The sequence below is a fragment of the Platichthys flesus genome, chromosome 20 (genome assembly GCF_949316205.1).
Source record: "Platichthys flesus chromosome 20, fPlaFle2.1, whole genome shotgun sequence".
NCBI classification, from domain to species: Eukaryota; Metazoa; Chordata; class Actinopteri; order Pleuronectiformes; family Pleuronectidae; genus Platichthys; species Platichthys flesus.
The window spans coordinates 541,541-563,517 of NC_084964.1; the positions used below are offsets into that span (position 1 = coordinate 541,541).

The following is a 21,977-nucleotide window of genomic DNA, read 5'->3' on the forward strand; positions in this document are numbered from 1 at the left end:
AGCTAACAACTAACTGAAAATTTAACAGTTTAAGCTACCTTGGGCGAAAATTGGAGACGATGGAAACAGCGCTTCCAAATATATATGACCGCGAGTGGTGTAGAAGGAAAGGACGAAGATCCAGGTAGCAATTCTACTGCATGCACTGGGTGAAGAGGCACTGGAAGTCTACAGCACCCTTGAAAAATATCTCGACGACGAGGAAAATTAAACAGTGAGTGGAATTCTGGCAGCCTTCAAAGCATACTGTAGAGACAGCGGTGCACATGCTACACAAACGTAAAGCATGGGACAAGCAAACACTGAATAAAATTAAACACAGACTGTTTATTTGCACAGTCAGACTTGACCAACTACAATCCAGAAGAGACAAGTCCTGGTTTTCAAGTGTAAAAGTTGACAACATGCCTGTCCAGTTTTAACTGGATACAGGAGCAGATGTCCTGCCTTAAGGTATTCAACTCCATGACGAGGAAGACTAGACGGGAGAAGAGTGGAAAGTTTTCTTTGAAACCCACGAAAACAGTGCTGATAGCGTATGGAGGGACGAGGATCGAGCCTGAAGGGATGCTCACATGTTCGATGTCAAAGGCCCAGGCAGACCTCACATTTTATGTGTCAAGGCACTCCACCGTACCCATCCTAGGCAGGGAGGCTTGTGAAGAGCTCAGCCTGATCAAAAGAGTGGACATTGACACATTGGCAGTGAAATATCGAGCGACAAAGGAAGAACTGATAGCCCAACACCCATCAGTCTTTAATGGACTCTGAGAGTTTGATGGAGAATATCACATTCACACACACCCCAACGTCGCACCAGTCATACATGGATGTAGGAAAATACCACTTGCAATTATGGACAGACTGAAAGTCACACTTGATAGCCTGCTGCAAGCTGATGTGATTGCAAAAGTGACTGAGCCCACATCATGGGTAAACAGCCTGGTAGTCACTGAAAAGAAAGACAAGAGCAAGCTACGGCTCTCTACGGATCCGAAATTACTTAAATAAAGTGATCTAGAGACAGCATTACTCCATTCCCACGACTGATGATGTGCTGAGCAAACTGGCTGGGAAGAAAATATTTTCTGTGCTTGATGAGAAAGATGGTTACTGGCAGGTGAAGCTTGACGAGGCATCATCGCGGCTGTGCACTTTCAACACCCTGTGGGGGAGATACAGATTCAAACTCATGCCTTTTGGAATCAAATCGGCAAGTGAAATTTTCCAACAGCGCAACTGTTAAACGTTCCATTAAGGGAGTCCATATCATAGGAGATGATATGATCATCGCAGCATCCATAGATGTGGAACGTGATGAAATACTACAAAAGGTTATAACGCGAGCAAAAGAAGCAAACGTAAAATTCAACAAAGAAAAAGATACAATTCAAAGTGGACAGTGTCAAATAAATGGGGCACGTGGTCACTGCAGAAGGAGTGAAGGCGGACGACACAAAAATAAAAGCCATCACAGCGATGCTGTCACCGGAGGACAAAGCAGGGCTACAGCGAATGTTGGGCATGATAAAATATCTCGCTCAATATATTCAATGTGAGGCCACCCTCAGAGTGCCATTGAGACAGCTGCTGCGCAAAGACATGGTGTGGTTGTGGCAACACGAACAGGATGAAGCCATTGAGAGACTCAAAGAGGCCCTTACAAATGTGCTGAAGTTTTTTGATCCAAAAAAACAGCTTGTTATACAGGCTGATGCATCTAAGGATGGGCTGGGAGCGTGTTTGCTGCACCATCCAGACTACAAAGAATGCTACTGTAGCTACGGCGATGTGACCTGAATGTCATCTACAAGCCAGGCAAAGAGATGCTGATTGCAGAGACGGTGTCCCGAGCAGTCATACAGGAACAAGATACATCAGAAGACGACATGGCTGATGAGAGTGATCTACACCTTGGAGCCCACGGACGCTCTCAGCACGGAGTAACTAGAAAATCTAAAAGGTGAGACACAGAAAGACGACGCACTGCAACTTCTGCAAAGCACACACAGAAAAGGCTGGCCAAACTACAAGAAACAGGTGGAAATGGGAATGGCACAATACTGGCCCATCAGACACACTGTGTCAGTGAGAGACGGCATAATGTTTGGCACAAGCTCAGAGCAGACACCTTCGAAATACAAGGTCTGTCCTACCTCTTGATAGTGGACTACTTCTCAAAATACCCAGAAGTATTGAACATTAGGGAAAAGACAGCCAGCACCGTCATCATGAAAATGAAGTCAGTGTTTTCCAGACTGGGAATTCCAACAGAGATACTATGTGACCATGTTCCATATGAAAGTCATGAAATGCACAACTTTGCAATGTCATGGGGCATAACACTAACTCATTCTAGCCCTGGCTATGCACAGTCTAACGGCCTAGCAGAGAGAAATATGAAAACTGTGAAGCAGGTGATCAAAAAGGCACAGCAAACTGGAACATACCTTCATCTTGCACTTTTCAACCTGCAGAACATACCTGTTACGGGGCATGATCTACTCTCCTGCTCAAATGCTCATGGGCAGGATACTGAGGAGCACTCTACCAAGCTCCAGTGCCATTCTCCAGCCCGCAGTGCCCCAGGATGCACACTCTGCGCTCCGAGGCCTACAGAGAAGACAGCAACACTACTACAACAGAGGCACGAAGCAGCTTCCTGAACTGAGCCCTGGCAACACTGTGCAGAGACTACGGACTGTAATTCCTCACTCACACCAAACCTGACTCAAACCAGGAGTGGCCGAGTCATCAGACCCCCCAAGAGGTTCAAAGACTTTCAAATGAATCAACATTAAGGACTGTGGTAAAATGGCGATCGGCGTAAACACAAGCTTACAGTCTTTATGATCAGTTAAAAAAGAAAAGAAACAACAGTCGCGGAATGTTACACTGGGTGTTCAGTGTGATGCGTCCAGTGTTGGTCAAGTTACTTCTAAAAAGTAATTAGTTACAATTACAAATTACTTCTCCCAAAAAGTAATTGAGTTAGTAACTCAGTTACCACATTGTTAGAGTAATTAGTTACTCAGCAAAGTAACTGTGGCGTTATTTTTCATGTTTTATAACGCTGTTACGTTCTGTAACATCTTTAACGTCAAAGATGGTTATATTAACTGATTGAAGAATAAAAATACTATATACAGTATTTTAGAACATTTGGTATTTATTTGAACTCAATAGATTGCAGCCTGCCATATGATGCATAGAATTAAAACATGTAAAAATAAATATTGATGTGTTGAATGTGTGTAAATTGCGTGTTTATGTTTACGGGGCCGCCATGGTTTGCGGGCTCGAGCACGGGGATATGTGGGATTGATGTGGGTTTTGTTTAAATACACTTATAATACGCAACCTTTTTGTGTCGAATTCGTTTATATTTATATTTATTTAATTAGGGTTAGACCGATAACAAGGTCATCGGTCCAACCAGGGATCTTTCGTTTATAATAACTTGGTCGGGCAGCGCGCAAGGTACACAGCGGGTCGAGTCCGCCCGTGTCCTTAAAATTAAAAGCGTAGAGCATTTCCCCTGGGGTTCGAACAGGGTGATTTGTTACAACCGCACGCTTCATTCAACCAAATTGTAGTAACGCGCCACTTTACATTATCAATAACGATAACAGCGTTGTAACGATGACAAAAGAAATTAATTAGATTACTCCGTTACTGAAAAAGGACTCAGTTAGTAACGCCGTTATACTTAAACGCCTTTACTCCCAACACTGGATGCGTCTGGGAACGCACATTAAGCTGCTTGTAAATTGGGCTCGAGCATGCAATAAACAAGGATGAATAGAAGCCATCTCATTATCTTCATTTCGGTTTCCAGTGGTTATAACAAACTATCACAGCATTAGGATATAAGATCTGGGAAATAGTGTTTTAAGTTAACCAAAATTCTGTCGCCCCAGATCTTTTATGTTAATTGTGTATTGTTATATGTGCATATCAAATAGTGATGTGTCGTTCGTCAACGATTTGTTCATTTTGAACGAATCCTTACAAGGACTCGGGAGTAACGAGTCCTCTCAAAGAGAGATGCGTTCATTTTCTCGTAGCCGCGCATCGGGACTATTGCATAGTCTGATGCAGGTCACGTGAAAAAAAGGATCCAAAGACTTGTATCCGGCAGACGAACGAATCATTGATCAGAAGACTTTGTTGGCAGACGAATGAATCATTGATCTGAAGACACGGTTGGGAGGTGAACGATTCATTCATCTGCCGAGTACGAGTCTTTGGATTATTTTTCACGTGACCTGCATAGGCTCAGAAGAGGAAACAGAAAGTATTTGTTTACGTCGTTCACTTTCAAATGACTAGGTTTAGTAAGACATGAATTGTTCCAAAGTAATAATTACAGGTTTATTTTTTTTTACCTTTTGTACTTTACTTACAGTTAAGTGCAGCGTAATTGTTTGCTGTGATAATTAAATGACCATTTCAAATCATCCAAACTGATGATACATTATTTTAATGCAGGAATTTCATGCAGGAATTTGAATGACTCGGAAAAAGACTGCCCCAAGCTGTTTCCAGAAGATCGTGACCACCATCTTCACTGACATCCCAGGAGTGGACATCTACCTGGTTCATGGTGTGACATCAGCCCTCCACGAGAAGAGCCTGAAAAACGTGCTAAATGTCCTCAGAAGCTACAACCTCACACTGAATGGAGAAGTACATCTTTTCTGCAGCTGCCATCGGGTTTATGGGGTCTCAGCTAACTAATGACGGTCTCCATCCGCTTCATTCCAATCTGAAAGCCATGCAGCGTCTCCCTGAACTATCCTGCCCAGCCCAACTGGCATCTTTCCTGGGGATGACAGCCTACGACCTGCGATATCCTCCCTGTTACTCCACCACTACCGGTCCATTATGAGAGCTCTTGTGAAAAGACACCACATGGACATGGACTGCTGCGTGTTCACCAACTCAAAGCACAGCTCACCTCACCTCCGCACCAAAGTGAAACTTCACCATACCATCCACAAACCAATCATACAGAGAGGGTAAACCGGAACTTGAAGGCCATGATTGTGTCCTATGTGGAGAGCGATCACAAAACCTGGGACAAGTATTTACCCCGAGTTCTGATTTGCACTCAACACAGCTGTCTATGAATCCATTGGAGTGACAGCGGCAGAGTTCAAAATGTTAGTCGGACACTTAAGGGCCCAGTGGACGCTGAGCTAAACCCATGCTTATGCACCCCTGATGAATCTGCTTACCACCCGATGGATCCGATATCAGGTCTGCAACAATTGGTAACAAAAACCCTCCAAAAAGCTAAAGAGCGTCAGAAGTTCAATTAAGACCAAATGTTTACGGAAAGAGACAGAGTCTGGTTAAAAAGTAATCCATGCGTCAAGATGAGCCAGTCCTTCTCTGATAAAATTGCTCCACGTTGGAAGGGCCCCTACAGAGTAATGCGGAGAATCAGACCACTTACTTGAAGTAGTCCTGGAGGATTACGGATAGGACCTCCGTGTCGTGAATATTGCGCAGCTTAAACCGTGCTATCCAACAGCTCTGAATTTGGAAAAACACCAGCGCTGTCGCATAATGAATATCTTTGAAGAGGAGTCTGGGGATTAGGGATGGGCATAATTAATCGACGATCGATTAATTGATCATTAAGAATTTCCTCGATGAAATTATTTATTCATCGAGAAATTCGCTAATTACACATTGACCACGGGGGGCAGTGTTTGAAAAAAACGCCACAGGCCTACTCAGTTACCTGCGACTGGCAGCGAGTTACTGTGTATTTCCATTTCCAAAGTAAACATTAAGAGGTCATGGCGAAGTCTAGCGTGGGACCATTTTGAGTTAAAAAATGACTTGGTTCACTGCCAATACTGCGAAGCTATCCCAGAGACTGGGGAAACGAGGAGCCTGCGTTGTCTGACACGGACGAGGGAAGCGCAAACCCCGGAGCTGCGGCCAGGCTAGCCAAGATAGCACGGAGCTACCTGTGTATCACAGGGACGTCAGTTCCCTCAGAGCGAGTTTTTTCGGCGGCTGGACTGACGGTCACCAGGCTGCGTTCGCGTCTGACCTCGGGGAATGTTAACACACTCATCTTTCTCCACACAAACCCGTAGGCTGGTGCTGAGGTTATATGTGAGTTACTGGTTATTTTGATGAAGCTTTCTCGACTCGGTGCCTGGTTTGATAGTTTTGAGTTACATCTGGCAAAACCTGTCAGAACAAAGTATTATATATTTGTGGTTAAGTTATTGTTTAACATGATTGTTTTTTCATATTATTATTATTATTATATTATATTGGAGAAGAAAAAAAAACGAGGGTCATTTGTGTTTAGTAGCTCCAGCTTCTAGCTGTCGGCTCCGCTGCTTAAGATTACGGCAGTGCATATTTTGTTCATCTTGTAATAAAGATCTCAATGAGGAAACACGCTTTGTTTTTTTACTTCATTTTAATATAGCCTATAAAAAGTGAATTTTTGAACTTGAAAATATGAATGATTAATCGAAAATTCGTCATTAATTCTCGCGACAATCGAAGACTATTTAATCGAACGCCCATCCCTACTGGGGATGAAGAGTTCCTTGGGTTCCAGTAAATGCATAGGAAAGGAACGCCTATTCAGGCTCTTCTCAAGGGGAAGGGGGTGTAACAGATTGCCCCCCCCCCCTTTTTTTGTTGGATTAAATAAGTTAATTTAGATTAATTATTGTCATGGTTCTCTCTGGCTGGCATCCCAGAACAAAAAAAAAACAACATACCAAGTAACATTAAGCCATCACAGAACTTTAGGTCTATTCTAACACAGACTAATTCAGATATTAAAATATTCATTCAAGTATAACTCTAATAACAAACAAGTCCTCTCTGTGCTTTTATCACAATCTCCTATTTTTTGCCATAGGCCTATAATAACAATTTCATATAAGTATATTTAAGCTCTCAGCATATGCCCTTTATGGATCAATTAATAATACTTATAGTATATACTGTACAATACATTTATTTAGTGCTACTGTATGTATTACACCTAAATATATAAATAACCGATACTGTATTCAGTCAAACAAAAAAAAAAAAATGTTATTTGTGGGGATGAGTGAAAGAGACAGAGAGACCCTGACCTGTGTGAGAGGAATATAGAGAGGATCTGGTGAGTTGAGTAGAGTCATGTTGTTAAAGGGGTGGAGTCTGCCCTCTGCTTTACTTTTGCTTCCATCCTTTTTTTTTTCAGTATATGGTGCTTCTACCTCCCCTTGGTCACTCAGACACTCATAGAATTCCTCCTCACTGTCGCTCCAAGAGTCCCAGGATTTTCCCAGAGACATTTCCCTTGTTGAGGTGGATGCTGTTGTTGTTGACTCCGGTACAGGAAAGCTGTTCTGGTAGGCACCAGACCCCCTGCACTCTCGTTCTTTGTTTGCCTCCAGCACCTTGCGAGCTTCATCTCTGGCCCTCTTTCTCTCAATGCAGCAGTTCAGCATCTAGGCAAAAGCATTATCCCTTTTCAATCATGGAATTTCTGAACATTGTTGTCTTTATTTTTCTCTTAAGATTATGGCTTGTAGTCATTCAGATAAGGACCCTAAATCACTTAGACCTCTTCAAAAAATGTTTTATTTATTATTATTATTATTAATTAAATTATTATAACCCTTTAAAACAATGTTGAGTTTAGGCGAAGCTTACACAATTGATGCTTCATTATTACTTAAATCTTCTTGAACATAATTAGATACAATGTCTAATTAACCTTGTGATCTTTTGTAAGAGTACAGTTGCAGGTCTGCACATTAAGTTAATTTATATAGAAGCCAAACTATTTTACTTAAAGCAAAACATCAAACCTCTGATTAATGCAAATTAAATCTATCAGCAGGAGTATTATAGACTCTTGTCAGTGTATGCGAGTGGCCATATTGTTTTTTTTTTCTAATACTATTTAGAAAAAGACATTATTGCTCAATATAAATGTACTTTAAAACGATGGCCCTAAATCCAACTTTCCCACTTTTTTCACCCAGTGTCATGTTGCCTTTTCATAGCTATAGATTTATTTGTATTTTAAAACACTGACAATTATTTTATTTCAAACACAAATTTAGTTTGTTAAACATAAATGGGTACCTGTAGCTTCTGATGCAAAAGACAACAGCGAAGATCAGGAGGTCCTACAGCCAGTCTGCAGATAAAGAACCATGGTGGTGATGGATAGAAATTTAAATCATGTAGTATTAGATTTAGAAACTAAAAAACTTCCATTTGTATGGTATATATTTCACTATCTTGAAAAAATCTAAGCATTTTTTGTACAAGGTAGCACAAAACACAGGGTAGTTACTATGTTCCCTGAGATGAAGATCTCAACATGACAAAACAAATATAGTGCTATGCCCAGAGTTCTTTACCCAAGAGCAGTCTGTGTGTTGTTCTTACCCATAAATGAGGTGGTTGTTTTCCCAACGGTAGCGCAACTCTAGGACAAATTCCTGCCAGAGGTGGGCAACAGCCCGCAACCCACCATAATTGTAGTTTGCCAAACACAGACACAGTGCTAGTCGGTAGGTCAGACTATCAATGGGTGCTGACTTTAGCTGGAGGAAAAGGTTCTTGATACACAGAAAGAAAGTAGGGGAAGTAATTAATAAACATGTACAGTATATCGTTATGGAAAAGTTAAATTCAGAGCAGGCCTCACATGAAGGGGGGTTAAAGTAAAGCGAAAGATTATAATCTACCTAATCTAACTACCATAATGATTTATTGAAAATAAATATTGCAATATTACATGTAGTAATATCTGTGTTGTTACAGACGAGGTAATTATGGGCACAACACTACTACAGAAAAGCACTGCTGTGATGACATTTGGCAGCTGGCATTTGACAGTTTGCATGTGACTTACTATGCGCCATGGGAAAGCACATGTTCTTCCCTCTGCTAGATAGAGCCTGTGATTTTCTTCTCTCTCTGAATCATTTGAATTGCATGCTGTGACAGTGACTCATCCGGTAGAATTAACTATTGTTGTTCTCTACCGTCCACCAGGTTCTTTGGGAGTTTTCTTCGAGGAATAAGACGTCCTCCTGTCAAACTTCCCAGAAAAGGGCCCTACAGTTTTCCTTCTGGGGGACTTTAAAATCCAGACAGAGAAGTCATCTGACCTATTACTTTTACAGTCTTCTTTTGCAGTCTCCCTCAATCCTTCCCCTCCTACTCACAAAGCCAGTAACCACCTTAACTATATTTCACCAGAAACTATTCATCATCTAACCTCACTGTAACCCTACTTCATATCTCTGACCATTTCTTTATCTCTTACTCTCTCCAACTATCTCAAACTGACAACTCTACCACATCAACAGACTCTGTACCTGTCCGTCGCAACATTTGTTCCCTCTCTCCTGCCTCTGTAGCCTCCTCTGTTTTATCAGCCCTCCCTTCCACTGACTCCTTCTCACTCATGCATCCTAACTCTGCCACAGACATTCTCCTTTCTACTTTGTCCTCCTGTCTTGACTCTCTCTGTCCTCTTACGTCACGACAGGTCCGCAAGTCCTCCCCAGCTCTGCGGTTGTCGGACTCGGTGCGTGCCGACAGAGTCACTATGCGAGCCTCAGAAAGGAAATGGCGAAAATCTAAATACCCGGACAACCTGCTCACTTATCAGTCTCTTCTCTGCCTCTATTCCCACAGCCAAAAGCATTTTTTTACCAAACTACGATTCTCCATCTCCCACCTCCTTCACCCCCCAGTCCCCCTCCTCCTTCCTCCCTTCTACCAAGCCACTATGTCAACTAATTTACAAAAAAGATAGATGACATACGCTCCTACTTTTTTAATCCTCCTTCTATAGCTACATTTCCATCAAATTCATCTTCATGCCCTTCGCTTTTCATATTCAACCCCCTGTCTCCCAATCAAGTTCTTACCTTGGTAACCTCTGCACGCCCGACTACCTGCCCCCCCCCATTTACCCTATCCCATCTCACATTCTCCAGTCTATCGCTCCTGGCCTTCTTCCTTCTCACCCATCTTATAAACACTTCCCTGTCAACTGGCTGTTTAACTCTCTGAAGGAGGCAAGAGTAAATCTGAAGAAACCCAACCTTGACCTGTTTGAAGTAAATACAGACCTACAGACCTGCCTCTCTTCTTCCTTTTCATAACTCTCGAGCGCGCTATCTTTAATCAACTCTCCTCCTATCTCCACCATAACAACTTTCTTGACCCTCACCAGTCTAGTTTCAAGGCAGGCCATTCAACTGAGACTGCCCTCCTTGCTATCTCTGAGCAACGTAACACTGCTAGAGCAGTCTCTCTCTCCTCTGTCCTTATCCATCTAGACCTCTCTGCTGCATTTGACACAGTGAACCACCAGATCCTTATTTCCTCCCTTCAGAACCTAGGTGTCTAATGTTCTGCTCTTTCCCTGCTCTCACCCAACCTCAATGACGCACCTACCGGGTAACTTGGCGAGGATCTGTGTCTGAATCTTGCCCTCTCACTACTGGGGTCCCTCAATTTTCCCGTCCTGGGTCCCCGCATCTTCTCTCTGTACACCAACTCTCTCGGCTCTGTCATTCACATGGCTTTTCCTACCATAGCTATGCTGACGACACCCAACTAATCTTGTCTTTTACCCAGTTTGAAACACAGGTAGCACCACCTGAAAATTAACCTTGACAAGACTGATCTACTTTTCCTTCCAAGGAAATACTCTTTATGTTGACAACTCCGTGTTAGCCCCCACCCAGACTGACAGACACTCAACAGCCAATTCTGCCTGTGACTCAAGCATTTCACTGCCAGCGACTGCTTAATGTTATTGTTGTGCATTTGATAATAAGAATCTTGAATCTTGAATCCCTTACTGCCAACATTACTGTAACAACAAGTTCCTGTAGATTCATGCTGTACAACATCAGGAGAATACGCCTCCTTCTCACTCAGAAGGCGGTGAAGGCTCTGGTCCAGGCCCTGGTCATCTCACGCCTAGACTATTGTAACTCCCTCCGGAAAGTTCTGCGTGCTAGTGCCATCCGAAACTCTGCAGCTCATCCAGAGTGCAGCAACTCGACTGGTCTTTAACCTAAAGTCACTCACACTACTCTGCTCAACCGCTCCCTTCACTGGTTACCGGTGGCTGCCCGCATCCGTTTAAAAACCTGCATACCATGCTGCGAACGGATCAGGTCCAGTCTACATCCAGGATATGGTCAAAGGTTACAACCCAGACCGTTCACTCCGCTCTGCTTCTGCCAATCAGCTTGTTGCTCCCTCACTGCGTGCTAAACACTGATCAAAATCACGACTGTTTGCTGTCCTGGCTCCTAAATGTTGGAACAAGCTCCCCATGGAAATCCGGACAGCAGAAAGTTTACCCATCTTCCGCAGCAAACTGAAAACACACCTATTCCAACTATACCTTGAATACAATTTTAAAACTAACGATTGGGTAGCCTTAAATGGTACTTACTTATAGCACTTTGTAGTTTAGCTTTTTTGAATACATTTTAGTTTCTTGATTGTTGTTTTTCTGGGTTTGTACCCTCATGGTTGAATGCACTTATTGTAAGTCGCTTTGGATAAAAGAGTCAGCTAAATTAAATGAAATGTAATGGGCAGGCTACAAACGCAGCACTCAGAGCACCTGTTTAGACATGGTATTAAGATCCATGCAAGAGATGTGTTCACAAGAGGACAGTGTAACATTTATCTGTCCACAGCTTGCATTAAAATGTGTCTTAAATGTGGCTACTGTGTCTTATGTTGGATATCATTTTCCCACTCTATATTTCAATAATGTACATCATTTCTGTTTTCAAAGACAAATGATGACCTAACATGTAATCTTAGATGTCACAACCAGGTGATATGCAAGGTTTCAATCAAGTGGTAAAGGAGCAGTGAAAGAGCCAACTTACACACACTGAGTTTTTATCTTGCTCGGCCTTCTTACAGGAGTTTGCCTGTGCAGCTTTATTTTTGCAGTTCTCTGATGATCTCTCCACAGCAGCATCTGGGAAGAGATACTGAGACATACAAGAATACAAAATAAATAATCAATTAACTATAAATTACAATTCACTTCCACATTTACATAGAATCAATAAATTATTATCCAAATCATTTGCCTGCCATATTTGTTAAAATCCAGCTCAAACCAACCATTGTGCTACATTGACATTTAGAATAAATGTACAATCATGCTAAATGGGCTCTGGAAGGGGATGGAGCAAAATGTTTGTTTTAGCAAAATATCATAACCTATTTTATCTATGTTGAATTACCAAATAGCGAATGCCCAGAGAAGAATTTGAATTGAAGTCATCAAATCCCCAATCAGGTATCTTGTCCTTACGCTATTCTGCATTTGCCCAAAATAAAACACATTAATTATAACTACAATTCAGTTTTTCGACTATTACTTTGTATTGGGTGTGGATCGAAGTCATTGCTGTATTATAGAAGTGCAAGATTCCTCTTCTCTCACCTGCATGTGCTTTTTCTCCTCCAAACCAGTCCACTATTTGAAGGTGTACATTGGCCTTTTCAGTGTAGCTATATACATTTTCTATTTATAACCAATACATCAGTCAACCAGTCTCCAAGCCCTTGTCCAAGATCATCAGTCCACTCTGTCCTGTCAGACAGTATGTTTTGATTGCGCAAACCATACAACAGTTTTTTATCAAAATTATATTCATTGAGGCATTACAATGACATACTGCCATTGCTGTAATGAGCTGTGTTCAGTTCAGTGAGAAAAGAGAAAAACACAAGGTATACTTGTGTGAAACTTATCTGAGATTTCTTTCTCTTAAACTCAATGGCTTTTGCTAAATTTCATTTTTCATTAGGTTAACAGACTTTTTATTTAGTTTTTCCCTTGTCATGATTATAATCTCTGAAAATATTGACTAAATATAACAATCAGTATGAATTTGTCTTACCAGAAGGACAGAGTTGAGTATATCAGTGTTCAGTTGTGACTCATCATCATGTCTTCGTCGTCGGATGTGCTTTCGGGCGCTGTGCACCATATTGGAGACAGATAGTTTAGAGATAGGCACTGTTGCTGCTGGCTCTGTCAGCTTGGATAAAGCAGTGCTGACGTCACTATTTTCTACAGGGACAAAAACAGAAGTTGCTGTTAATCACATTAAGCAATCACTATCTAAGATTTTATAATGTGTTAATTATGCATTTATATATAGTTTCTTTGAGGTGAAAGTGGGCATTTAGAGTTTTTGAGACGAGTAGTAGGTCTAGTTTGTTCCTTTTGAATATGGTGTGCTTTATAACACTACAATAATGAACTAAGCAATACACCTCAGTGTTACAGTACAGCCAGTAACCTGACCTTTGCCCTCATCTTCAACCAATCTTCTTCCAAGAATGTCCTCTGTAGACTCCTTCCTAAAGGAGAGCTTCAAGAACTCTGTCAGTAAGTCACCTGCAAGGAAAGATAAAAATGGGTCAAAATCGTTAATATTATTTCAATCCCCATATAACTGGAACAAACTAGAAAACTTGAATCAACATTTTGTCTAAAAGTTATCCCAGATATAATATCCAACAACTGTTCTGTCTTTGTGTCAGTCAACAGTCTAGGCTGGTGGTGTGATGTTAATAATTCAATATTTTTTATGATTTTCAAATACAAAAAACCCTCAATGCAACCAACTATCACAAACCACATCCACAAGATATGATAAAATAAAAGCAACTATTACCAAATTTGGGAAACCATATAATTAATTCCACATATTACAGAGATTAACCATTAATAAGATTGTAGTCTTATGTTCCACTATCTCTAAAAGGAAATTCAAAGTTAAAGTAGTCAAAAACTGACTGCTGGACCCTAAAAAAAACCTTAAATGGATCCCCTGGTGGAGAATTTCAACTCTCAAGTTTTAAATGTACCATCACATCCCCAAAGCAGGACCTGTGTGTTGGAGGGTTGCTGATTTACAAAACAATAAAATAGGGCATCGAGCCAATAGTGGTGAAAAGGCAAGGCATCTGACCGGGCATCATATACTGCTACCAACCAAGATACCACATCAATCGAAGCCATCGTAGGATAAGGGCTGTACTTTCTTATTTCCAATTGCCGGGAGTCACTCTACTCATTAAACTGTCAGCTCCTCACAACCATATTATTATTGATGTACTGGTTGCTGAGTGGTAACATATAAAAGAGAATGCAGATAATAAAGAGAGTAAGGCCGGGTGTGTTAGATTGTGAATATTGGTTGCCCAGTAAATCTGTAGGAAGTTCTGTGAGGCCAACCCTCCAGCCTCCCTCTGCCACCCCAGATGTGCCTATTTTATCTGTGGTATTATTCCAGATATAGGCAGATTTGGTAGATGGATAGATAGATGGATACTTTATTAATCCCGAGGGAAATTCAGAAGTGTGGTGTAGTTATGTTTTGTTGACGTACCGTGCGCCCCGTAATATCAATGGATCAACCATGGTTTGATTGCCACAGTATTTGAGTGTTGTTGCTGTCAATGTTCATCCCCTTTTGGCCATAGTTAACCATCTTCTAATGGCCTCATTTGTCCCTACCAGTATTGCACAACTGAATAAAGTTTGAAAATGTCTCTTGTAATACAGCATTTATAATTATAAGATGTAATATTTTTTACATCTATTGCACTTCTGTATATCCTAGGAGAGGGGTCCCTCAGATGTAGCCATCTCTGCGGTTTCAACTGCTAAAAGGGCTTATTTGGTGTTTTTTCCTTACTGTTGTTGAGGGTTAAGGGCAGAGGATGTCGAACCTTGTCCGATGAGAACATTTTTGATTTTTGAACAAGGTCTTTACAAATCTTATTTGATTGACTGACTGATATGATGTAGAGTTATTTTGTGTTATGTGTATTGGTCGGGGTTTATGGTGAGCTCCTTGATTATGGTGAATGTCATTGTTTCCTTGTGGTCAGGGTTTCGGCAAGTTTCAACGACTTAAATTTAAGACTTTTTAAGACCATAATGAGTGTATCTAAGGACATATGTCCAGGGTTGTGTATTGTTGGAATTTAATTGATTCAGATTCTTCCTATTTATTCCAGTTCTTTGGTCAGTTTTAAATCACCAAGTCAGTGTGCACCAGGTTTCCAGTGTTACCTCCAGTTTGCGAGTCCCAGTGATGATTGGCCCGGCAAAGAACAGAGGATTGATGAGGTAAAATTTCTAGATTTCTAGATCTGGATTGGCGAAAGTAAATTTGCAAGCAGTGGACAGATTTTTGCTTTACCAGGGATAGGCAGGCTAGCAGCTGACATTGGGACGGTCTGGCTACTTCTTAGGTCTGTGCTGGTGTAAGTATGCACCATTTTCATTGTTTGCATTGTGGGGAGGTGCGTCAGTTCTTCAAAGTTCTTGGATGTCACTACAGTGAATTCTGCTGTGCTGGGGTCTGACGCTGCTGAATATTTTGCGACTGCACATTTATGAGGTATTTTTGCGGCAACGATAACATTGTCCTCAAACCCATATAAAAAGGAACACTTACTTTTAGAGACTTTGTGATAAGGTATAATTTGTCTTGGAAACAGGTGAAACTGTATCATCTCATTGCCTTATAATAACTTTATATAGTTGCACAAATTGTGTTTAGAAATACAAATTGGACACAAAGGAATAGTTCTTACCCAGTAAACATTGAGGGTTTTCAGCAGTCCTGACTCGAACCGACCAGTGAGGAGCTTGGAGAGGGTCAAGGTCACTGCGAGAGTATATTTGGTTAAATCACATTGTATGTTGCTGGTTCACATTTCTGTCAAGATTAAGTACCTAAGACGCAATAATCAAATTGATATAATAAAACATTCTTTAAAAAAAAAAGCAAGTTAGTGATTTGTATTGTTTTGTTTATTACCCTGCAGGCTGGCATAGCAGGGTAATCTTTTCAACCCCTTCAACACAAATTAACTAAACTTGGTGGGAATATTACTTGGGAGGATACCTCCAGAAGACAAAATGGAGCTGATTGGACGCGGGGGGGGGAGGGGTGTACAACATCCTTGTATGCTCTTACAGACATTGGCCGCTGTTAAGCTTAAACCCAGATGTGCTTGTGTTGTGGGTGATAATTCATGGATGTGCTGTTGCAATGAGTTATCAAAGCAGGGTAAGGGAGATATATTGGGATGCTGTGTGAGACAACTACAGACTTGGGGGTGACAATTACACCTGGCTTTATCTTCCCCTTCCCCACACAGAACTCTAAATCCTTGTTTTCCCCCAAAGATAAATTATACAAATGCATAATTAACACCTTATAAAATATTAGATAGATATTGCTTGATGGGATAAACTGTAACTAAGATCATAACTTCATAACTTCTTATTTTAGATGTACATGTGACAAACAAAAGGGAAATATTTGCAGGAAAGGAAGATGCATGGCTTTATACTGTATATTGCGGGTATATATATTTGAGTAAATATGGCATTTTAGACAAGGAAATACTGTAGCTATATCAGAAACTTCATTAAGGCTGTAATTATATTAAAAGTTAACATAAAGATCTCCAGGTGATGGGCAGTAGGCTCTCACACACACACATTTATGGTGATTTTCCTGTGTAAAAATAAATCATTGCAATAGCAGAACTACAGAGTTGCTGATCAGCAGCCGGTATGAACAAATGACAACTGCGACATGGAGCTGTCCTGCATAGCACCGTTTTTAGCGGCTGGGTATCGCAATACCTTTCTACTATCGTTATACTGTGCAACATTACTCAGGTGGTCAGGAAGAATGAAATAGAAGCTGTGCTGTAGTGTTATATTTATCATAGAAAATAAGACCAGTAGTGAGTCAATCATTATTTTTCTCTTTTTATACTTTATATGCAATAGATATTGTAGTAAAAATTGATGAAATTGTATGTCAGAAGAATATGGTGCAATGGGAGTAATAAACAGTGTGACAGGGAGATCTGTGACACCCTTACCTGTAGACTTCATTATCCACAACTATGCCTTCTGTTAGATGAGGCCAAGTGGTTGCAAGATGAAGTTCACTACAACAGCCAATGAAAGTTCAACCGTTAACCCACATTTATAAGAAGGAATAAATTGATGAGAGAGAGTGTGAGAAAGAGACAGAGAAAGCAAGAGAGATACACAGCTATACAGTAAAGCACTGTATATATTCTCATGTTCAACAGTTTATGCTATTATTTACACTTAAATAACCCCCTTGGGTTATAAAATTGTTATTAGAATTCACTTTGTTTGTAGAGTACTGTCCCAAAATAGAACAAATGTACCTGATTGGCTCCTCGCAGGCTCCAAAAGGAAGTCTACCAAACTCCACTCCTCCCACTTCACCTCCAAGAAGTGTGTCAAAGTCTGCCAATGAATCAATTAATACATGCATTAAAATGCAAATTAATTCAAATCAAGAGAAAAAATGCTGCGCTGCTAACTGCAATACAATAAACCATCAGGGAGGCCATTATTCTGAAAGAGCTACAAATGTTCAGTTACTTCAGAGTGAGGCAAAACATGTTACCAACTTCAAAAAAAGGGTTATCTATGTTTTCAATATTGCAAAACACTGGCCAAAATTGGCAAAAAAGAGTCACCAGTTTATTTTATAACAGTATTCATGCAGTTACCCTTCATTGAAAAGAAAATGTGTAATCACTACTGTTGTATGTAGGTTCTAAATTATCTGCCACTGTTTTAATAGGATGTTGTTGTTTTTTCAAATTTATGTATTATTAAAATATATATGATATTACCATTTCTCTTTCATCCTTTTCAAATCTTTTTATGGTGTGATGTTAAAGAAAATGTGGGTCCCCTGATTGGCTAACTTATGCATCATCAGCTTTGCATTAGGGAAACTCGATTGGATACTTTTGCGCAAGCCTTTAAAAAAAACAACTGATTATCATAAATCCAACATTACAAAACAGTGTTTGAAATTGCAACATACTGGTATTATGCTGTATGCTTGATTCAAAATCAAATTAAAACTAAAGGGTCTTTCAAAAAACAACAAAACTAGCATGACGGTGACATGGTAAATGGATTTGTATTTATATAGCGCTTTTCTAGCCTTGATGACCACTCTACACTACAGTTTCACATTCACTCAATCACACACACATTCATAAAGTGCATCTATCCCAGCACTTTTTTATTCTGTGGGGGTCATTCAGGGTTCAGCATCTTGCCCGGCATGCAGATTGTTCAGACTGGGGATCGAACCGCCGACCTTCAGGTTGGAGGACGACCACTCTACCCCTCACCCACAGCCGACATGTAGGTAATTAGTACAATTTAGTAATTTCTAACATTATTTTATGAAAAAGTCTTTAAGACAGTCATGGTTTCACAAATATAACTTAATTTTTTTGTAATATTATTGTTTTACTGGTCTTTTACTTTAATATGATGTAAGCATTTCTGTTAAAGCAACAGTATGTGATCAAAGAGATTATTTTATACTTTGTACTTTGATCCTCTGTTTTGTATGTGCATACCTGGAGGCTGCTGTGGCCACAAATACTGCTGCCAGTCCTGGAGAATGTAGGTAAAACGGATCGCAATGTTGACTGGAGGTAGAGGGGACTGGTTGCAACCCTGAGCAAAAAAAAATAAAAAAAATAAATGCATTGAAACAAAACAAAAAACAAAAAGATGTTAAGAGGTTTACTCTACTCTTTTTGTTGAAAAAGACACATTACAATGTAACGTTAAGCATGTCTTCACTGATCTTTTCTAAGAAATAAGCTAAATAAATGCCTTTTTCCCCTTTTCCTCATTTAATGTCATCAAAACATTTTTTTTTATTACAATCAGTTTCTGCCGTTAGTTAAGTAAATTGCATAATGCAATCCAAACTGCATAATGGACCTTTTTAAGGACCATCTTAAGTTTTGGCTTGCGACATTTTTGTTATTAGCCAACTAGAATCTGTAATAATTATTTTCCAGTTTCTGAATAGTCAATATAGCTTTTATCAAAGGATTGTATGGCTACCTGTTGGTCTGGTATGCTGAACTCTACTTGACAGCTGCAACTTCATGTTGAGAAACATTAACAGTAAAAGGAGGGAAAACTCTAGCCGAAAAATACCTTTTGTAAATGTGGACTGGGCCTAAGAAACATACCGTTAAAATGAACAATGTTACAAAATTCAAGTGCATATGAGGGTATCCAGCCTGTCGGCAAGCTCTGCACTTTTTGCTTTAATTGATCCTGTGTACCTTAAGATTTTAAAGATCCCAAAAATGAATTATAAACATTACTTTTCTAGCCCGAAGTGTGTCTGATGCCAGTAATGTTATAAAACTATAATACGGGCTCTATTTCAATGCTCAAACACTGGCCTGCTACAGTAGCCAAGAATGTTAATGATTGTGATATTAAGGGCTATACTTGATTAGAATAAATTAAAGAAAGACCAGAACTCTTTCTTTAATTTAAAAAAACATCTTTCACAAATATCATTAATGCCTGCAAATAACCTGCTTATTTTGGCCTTCTTAAAAGGAATCCTATGCAGGACTTTGAACTGAATTAAACTCAGACGAGGGCAGGAAGATGGGGAGTTGACCCTGATTAGTGCCTTTTCCCACCATTCTTCAGTCAAATTTAGGTTTCCAACATACCCCTAACCTCCACAAGAGAGACCACACTCGAGCTGATATAAGCTTGTATAAAGTTGAAATCATACCACGTTTCTCAGGAAACAAAAGCCATCTGGAAAATCAATTGAATGCTGAGGAAATGATGTAAAGTTTGTGCCAACATATTCTCATACTTAAAGTACCAGAACAGACAAATGTATACCGAGATACTTAAATGTGCCAATTTAATCCAGGGAGAGAAATTCTCCAACTAACCCCAGTTTTGCCAATTAACTCTCCTTAGTTCACCTGGAGGTGCTCTGACGAGCTACCCCCACAAACACATACATATTTTCCCATTGAACTGTTTTACTGATAAATGTTTTGCTGATAGACAATTTACAAGATACAAAAATGTTGTGTTTTATTTAAAAGTGCTTTAATAGGTGCTTTAAGTCAACACTGACCCTCTGAACAGTCACCATGTAAATTCTGCTCCCCCACTCATACAAATACACTTACTTAATATTCCCCACTTCTTCACCCTGTAAACTGCTGCTTCATTTGACTTTGATTTGACTCTGTTATATGTTGTACATATATTCATATTAATAAATGTAATATTCCCCCATCCTTCACCCAGTAAACTGCTACATCACTTGACTATGTTATGTTACGATGTTATGTTATATGTTGTTACATAGTATGTTATTTTTCTATTTTGTAAAGTCGTCTACTGCGTAGATGTTGCCTGCCATGTCACAAGAATTTCACTGCTACAATGAGGCTGTCAATAAAATTGATTTGAGACAAACTTGTTTGTTTAAACATTGACAACACATTAAAAAAATTATAAATTTAAAAAGGTGGTCAGCTCATTACTGCACAACCACAACAAAACAAGTTAAAAATAAATTTACTCTTACAGAATTCATCTCCTTCTCTGCCCTTAAGAGCACATCCCCTCAGGACCACTACGGCCTGGCACCTCTGAGGGCCAACACTTGTAGTATGTCCTTCTAGCTCTTTTGCCCTGACTGAACCATATACAGCCTCCAAGCTTGTTCCCTCAATACTTATTTTAATCAGCTCCTCCACTGTGTCCACATGCAGGGAGCCGCTGACATCAGGTTTAATCCTCTTCTGTGCTAAGAATTCTGTTATATATCAGGTCATCCCCATTTTTCTCTGCTCACCCCAAACGTTTGAGGCCGATTACCGTTATCCATGGCAGATTTCTGCAGTATAAACATCACCAGAAACTAAGTTTTCTTGTTTTCCTTCATTACAAACGTATTACCTCTGCCAAGGAGGTTATTTTTCACACCTGGTCCATTTGTCTGTTTGTTTGTTGGTTTGTTGGTTTTTCTGTAAGCAGAATTACGTGAAACGTACTGGGCTGATTGCGATGAAACTTGGTGATAGGATGCAGTATGGTTAAGGAAAGAACCTCTTGCACGTCTGGATCAGGGGGCAGATCAGGGAATGTTTTTGAATCACATTTTAAACATTACATTTTTGAAAATGTTCACTGAATTGCTAGAGACTTATTCATGGGTCTTGATGAAAAAAATATCAGGCAAATTTAGGGGAGTGATTTCTATATGTGTCTATAATTTGGTAGCGCTTGACTGAATTTATGGAGAATATCTGGCCTTGACAGAGATTTGCACTTCGAGTGCCATTCTTGTTTCCTCTGTGACAGCAGAACATTTTCCAACAGCTGCCAGAAATGACAAAATTGACTCACTATAGATGGACTTCAAAGCACTTGCTAGCCTATCAAGATATAAATAGTAAGTACAAATATATTATAAATGTATAATTAAACGTTAAATGTAAATTAAATGTATGTATGATTATACATTTATCATCCATTATATACTAATATAAAATATATAAATTAAATGACAGTTACACTTTTACTCTCAATTTAAAAATAAAATTTGTTGTAATGAAAGAACATAAAACAATCAATTTTTTAGCAAAAATATTTTCTTACATAAAACTCAGCATAGTTTTTCTGTTCATTCGTTTTAGACAATCCTTGGGAGCACAAAAGAGAGAGACAGAAATGCTTTTCATTTAAATAATGTGTTGCACCAGAGCACTTACTATTTTAGACTTGAAGATATCAAGCAGGCCAGACAGGTGGTTATACTGACTTGGCACCTTCCGGAGGTGGACCATCTCAAAGTCAGTGCGCACCCCTGGCCCTTGGCACTCTCCAGCATACATCCGTCTCCACTTCTGCTGGATCTGAACAAATATGGGGACCTGGCTGAATGAAGATACATCAAGAGGAAAAATGATTAATACAAAATCTTCTGTCATTTGGAAAATGCTCCAATCCATTTCTTCATCTT

General features: G+C 39.9%; 1 protein-coding gene across 2 annotated transcripts in view; it reads right to left on the minus strand.

The window, feature by feature from the left end:
• Positions 1 to 21,977, minus strand: part of rab3gap1 (RAB3 GTPase activating protein subunit 1) — a 47,789-nt gene that overhangs the window by 11,021 nt on the left and 14,791 nt on the right. For both annotated transcript variants that reach the window (XM_062413973.1, XM_062413972.1), the window contains exons 7-17: positions 21,727 to 21,892; positions 18,523 to 18,622; positions 17,299 to 17,380; positions 16,981 to 17,049; positions 15,673 to 15,746; positions 13,367 to 13,459; positions 12,957 to 13,129; positions 11,928 to 12,035; positions 8,437 to 8,609; positions 8,128 to 8,182; positions 7,125 to 7,484 (exon numbers count right to left, since the gene is read on the minus strand). In XM_062413973.1, the coding sequence (XP_062269957.1) occupies positions 7,125 to 7,484; positions 8,128 to 8,182; positions 8,437 to 8,609; positions 11,928 to 12,035; positions 12,957 to 13,129; positions 13,367 to 13,459; positions 15,673 to 15,746; positions 16,981 to 17,049; positions 17,299 to 17,380; positions 18,523 to 18,622; positions 21,727 to 21,892 (1,453 nt within the window). The remainder of the gene's footprint in view (positions 1 to 7,124; positions 7,485 to 8,127; positions 8,183 to 8,436; positions 8,610 to 11,927; positions 12,036 to 12,956; positions 13,130 to 13,366; positions 13,460 to 15,672; positions 15,747 to 16,980; positions 17,050 to 17,298; positions 17,381 to 18,522; positions 18,623 to 21,726; positions 21,893 to 21,977) is intronic.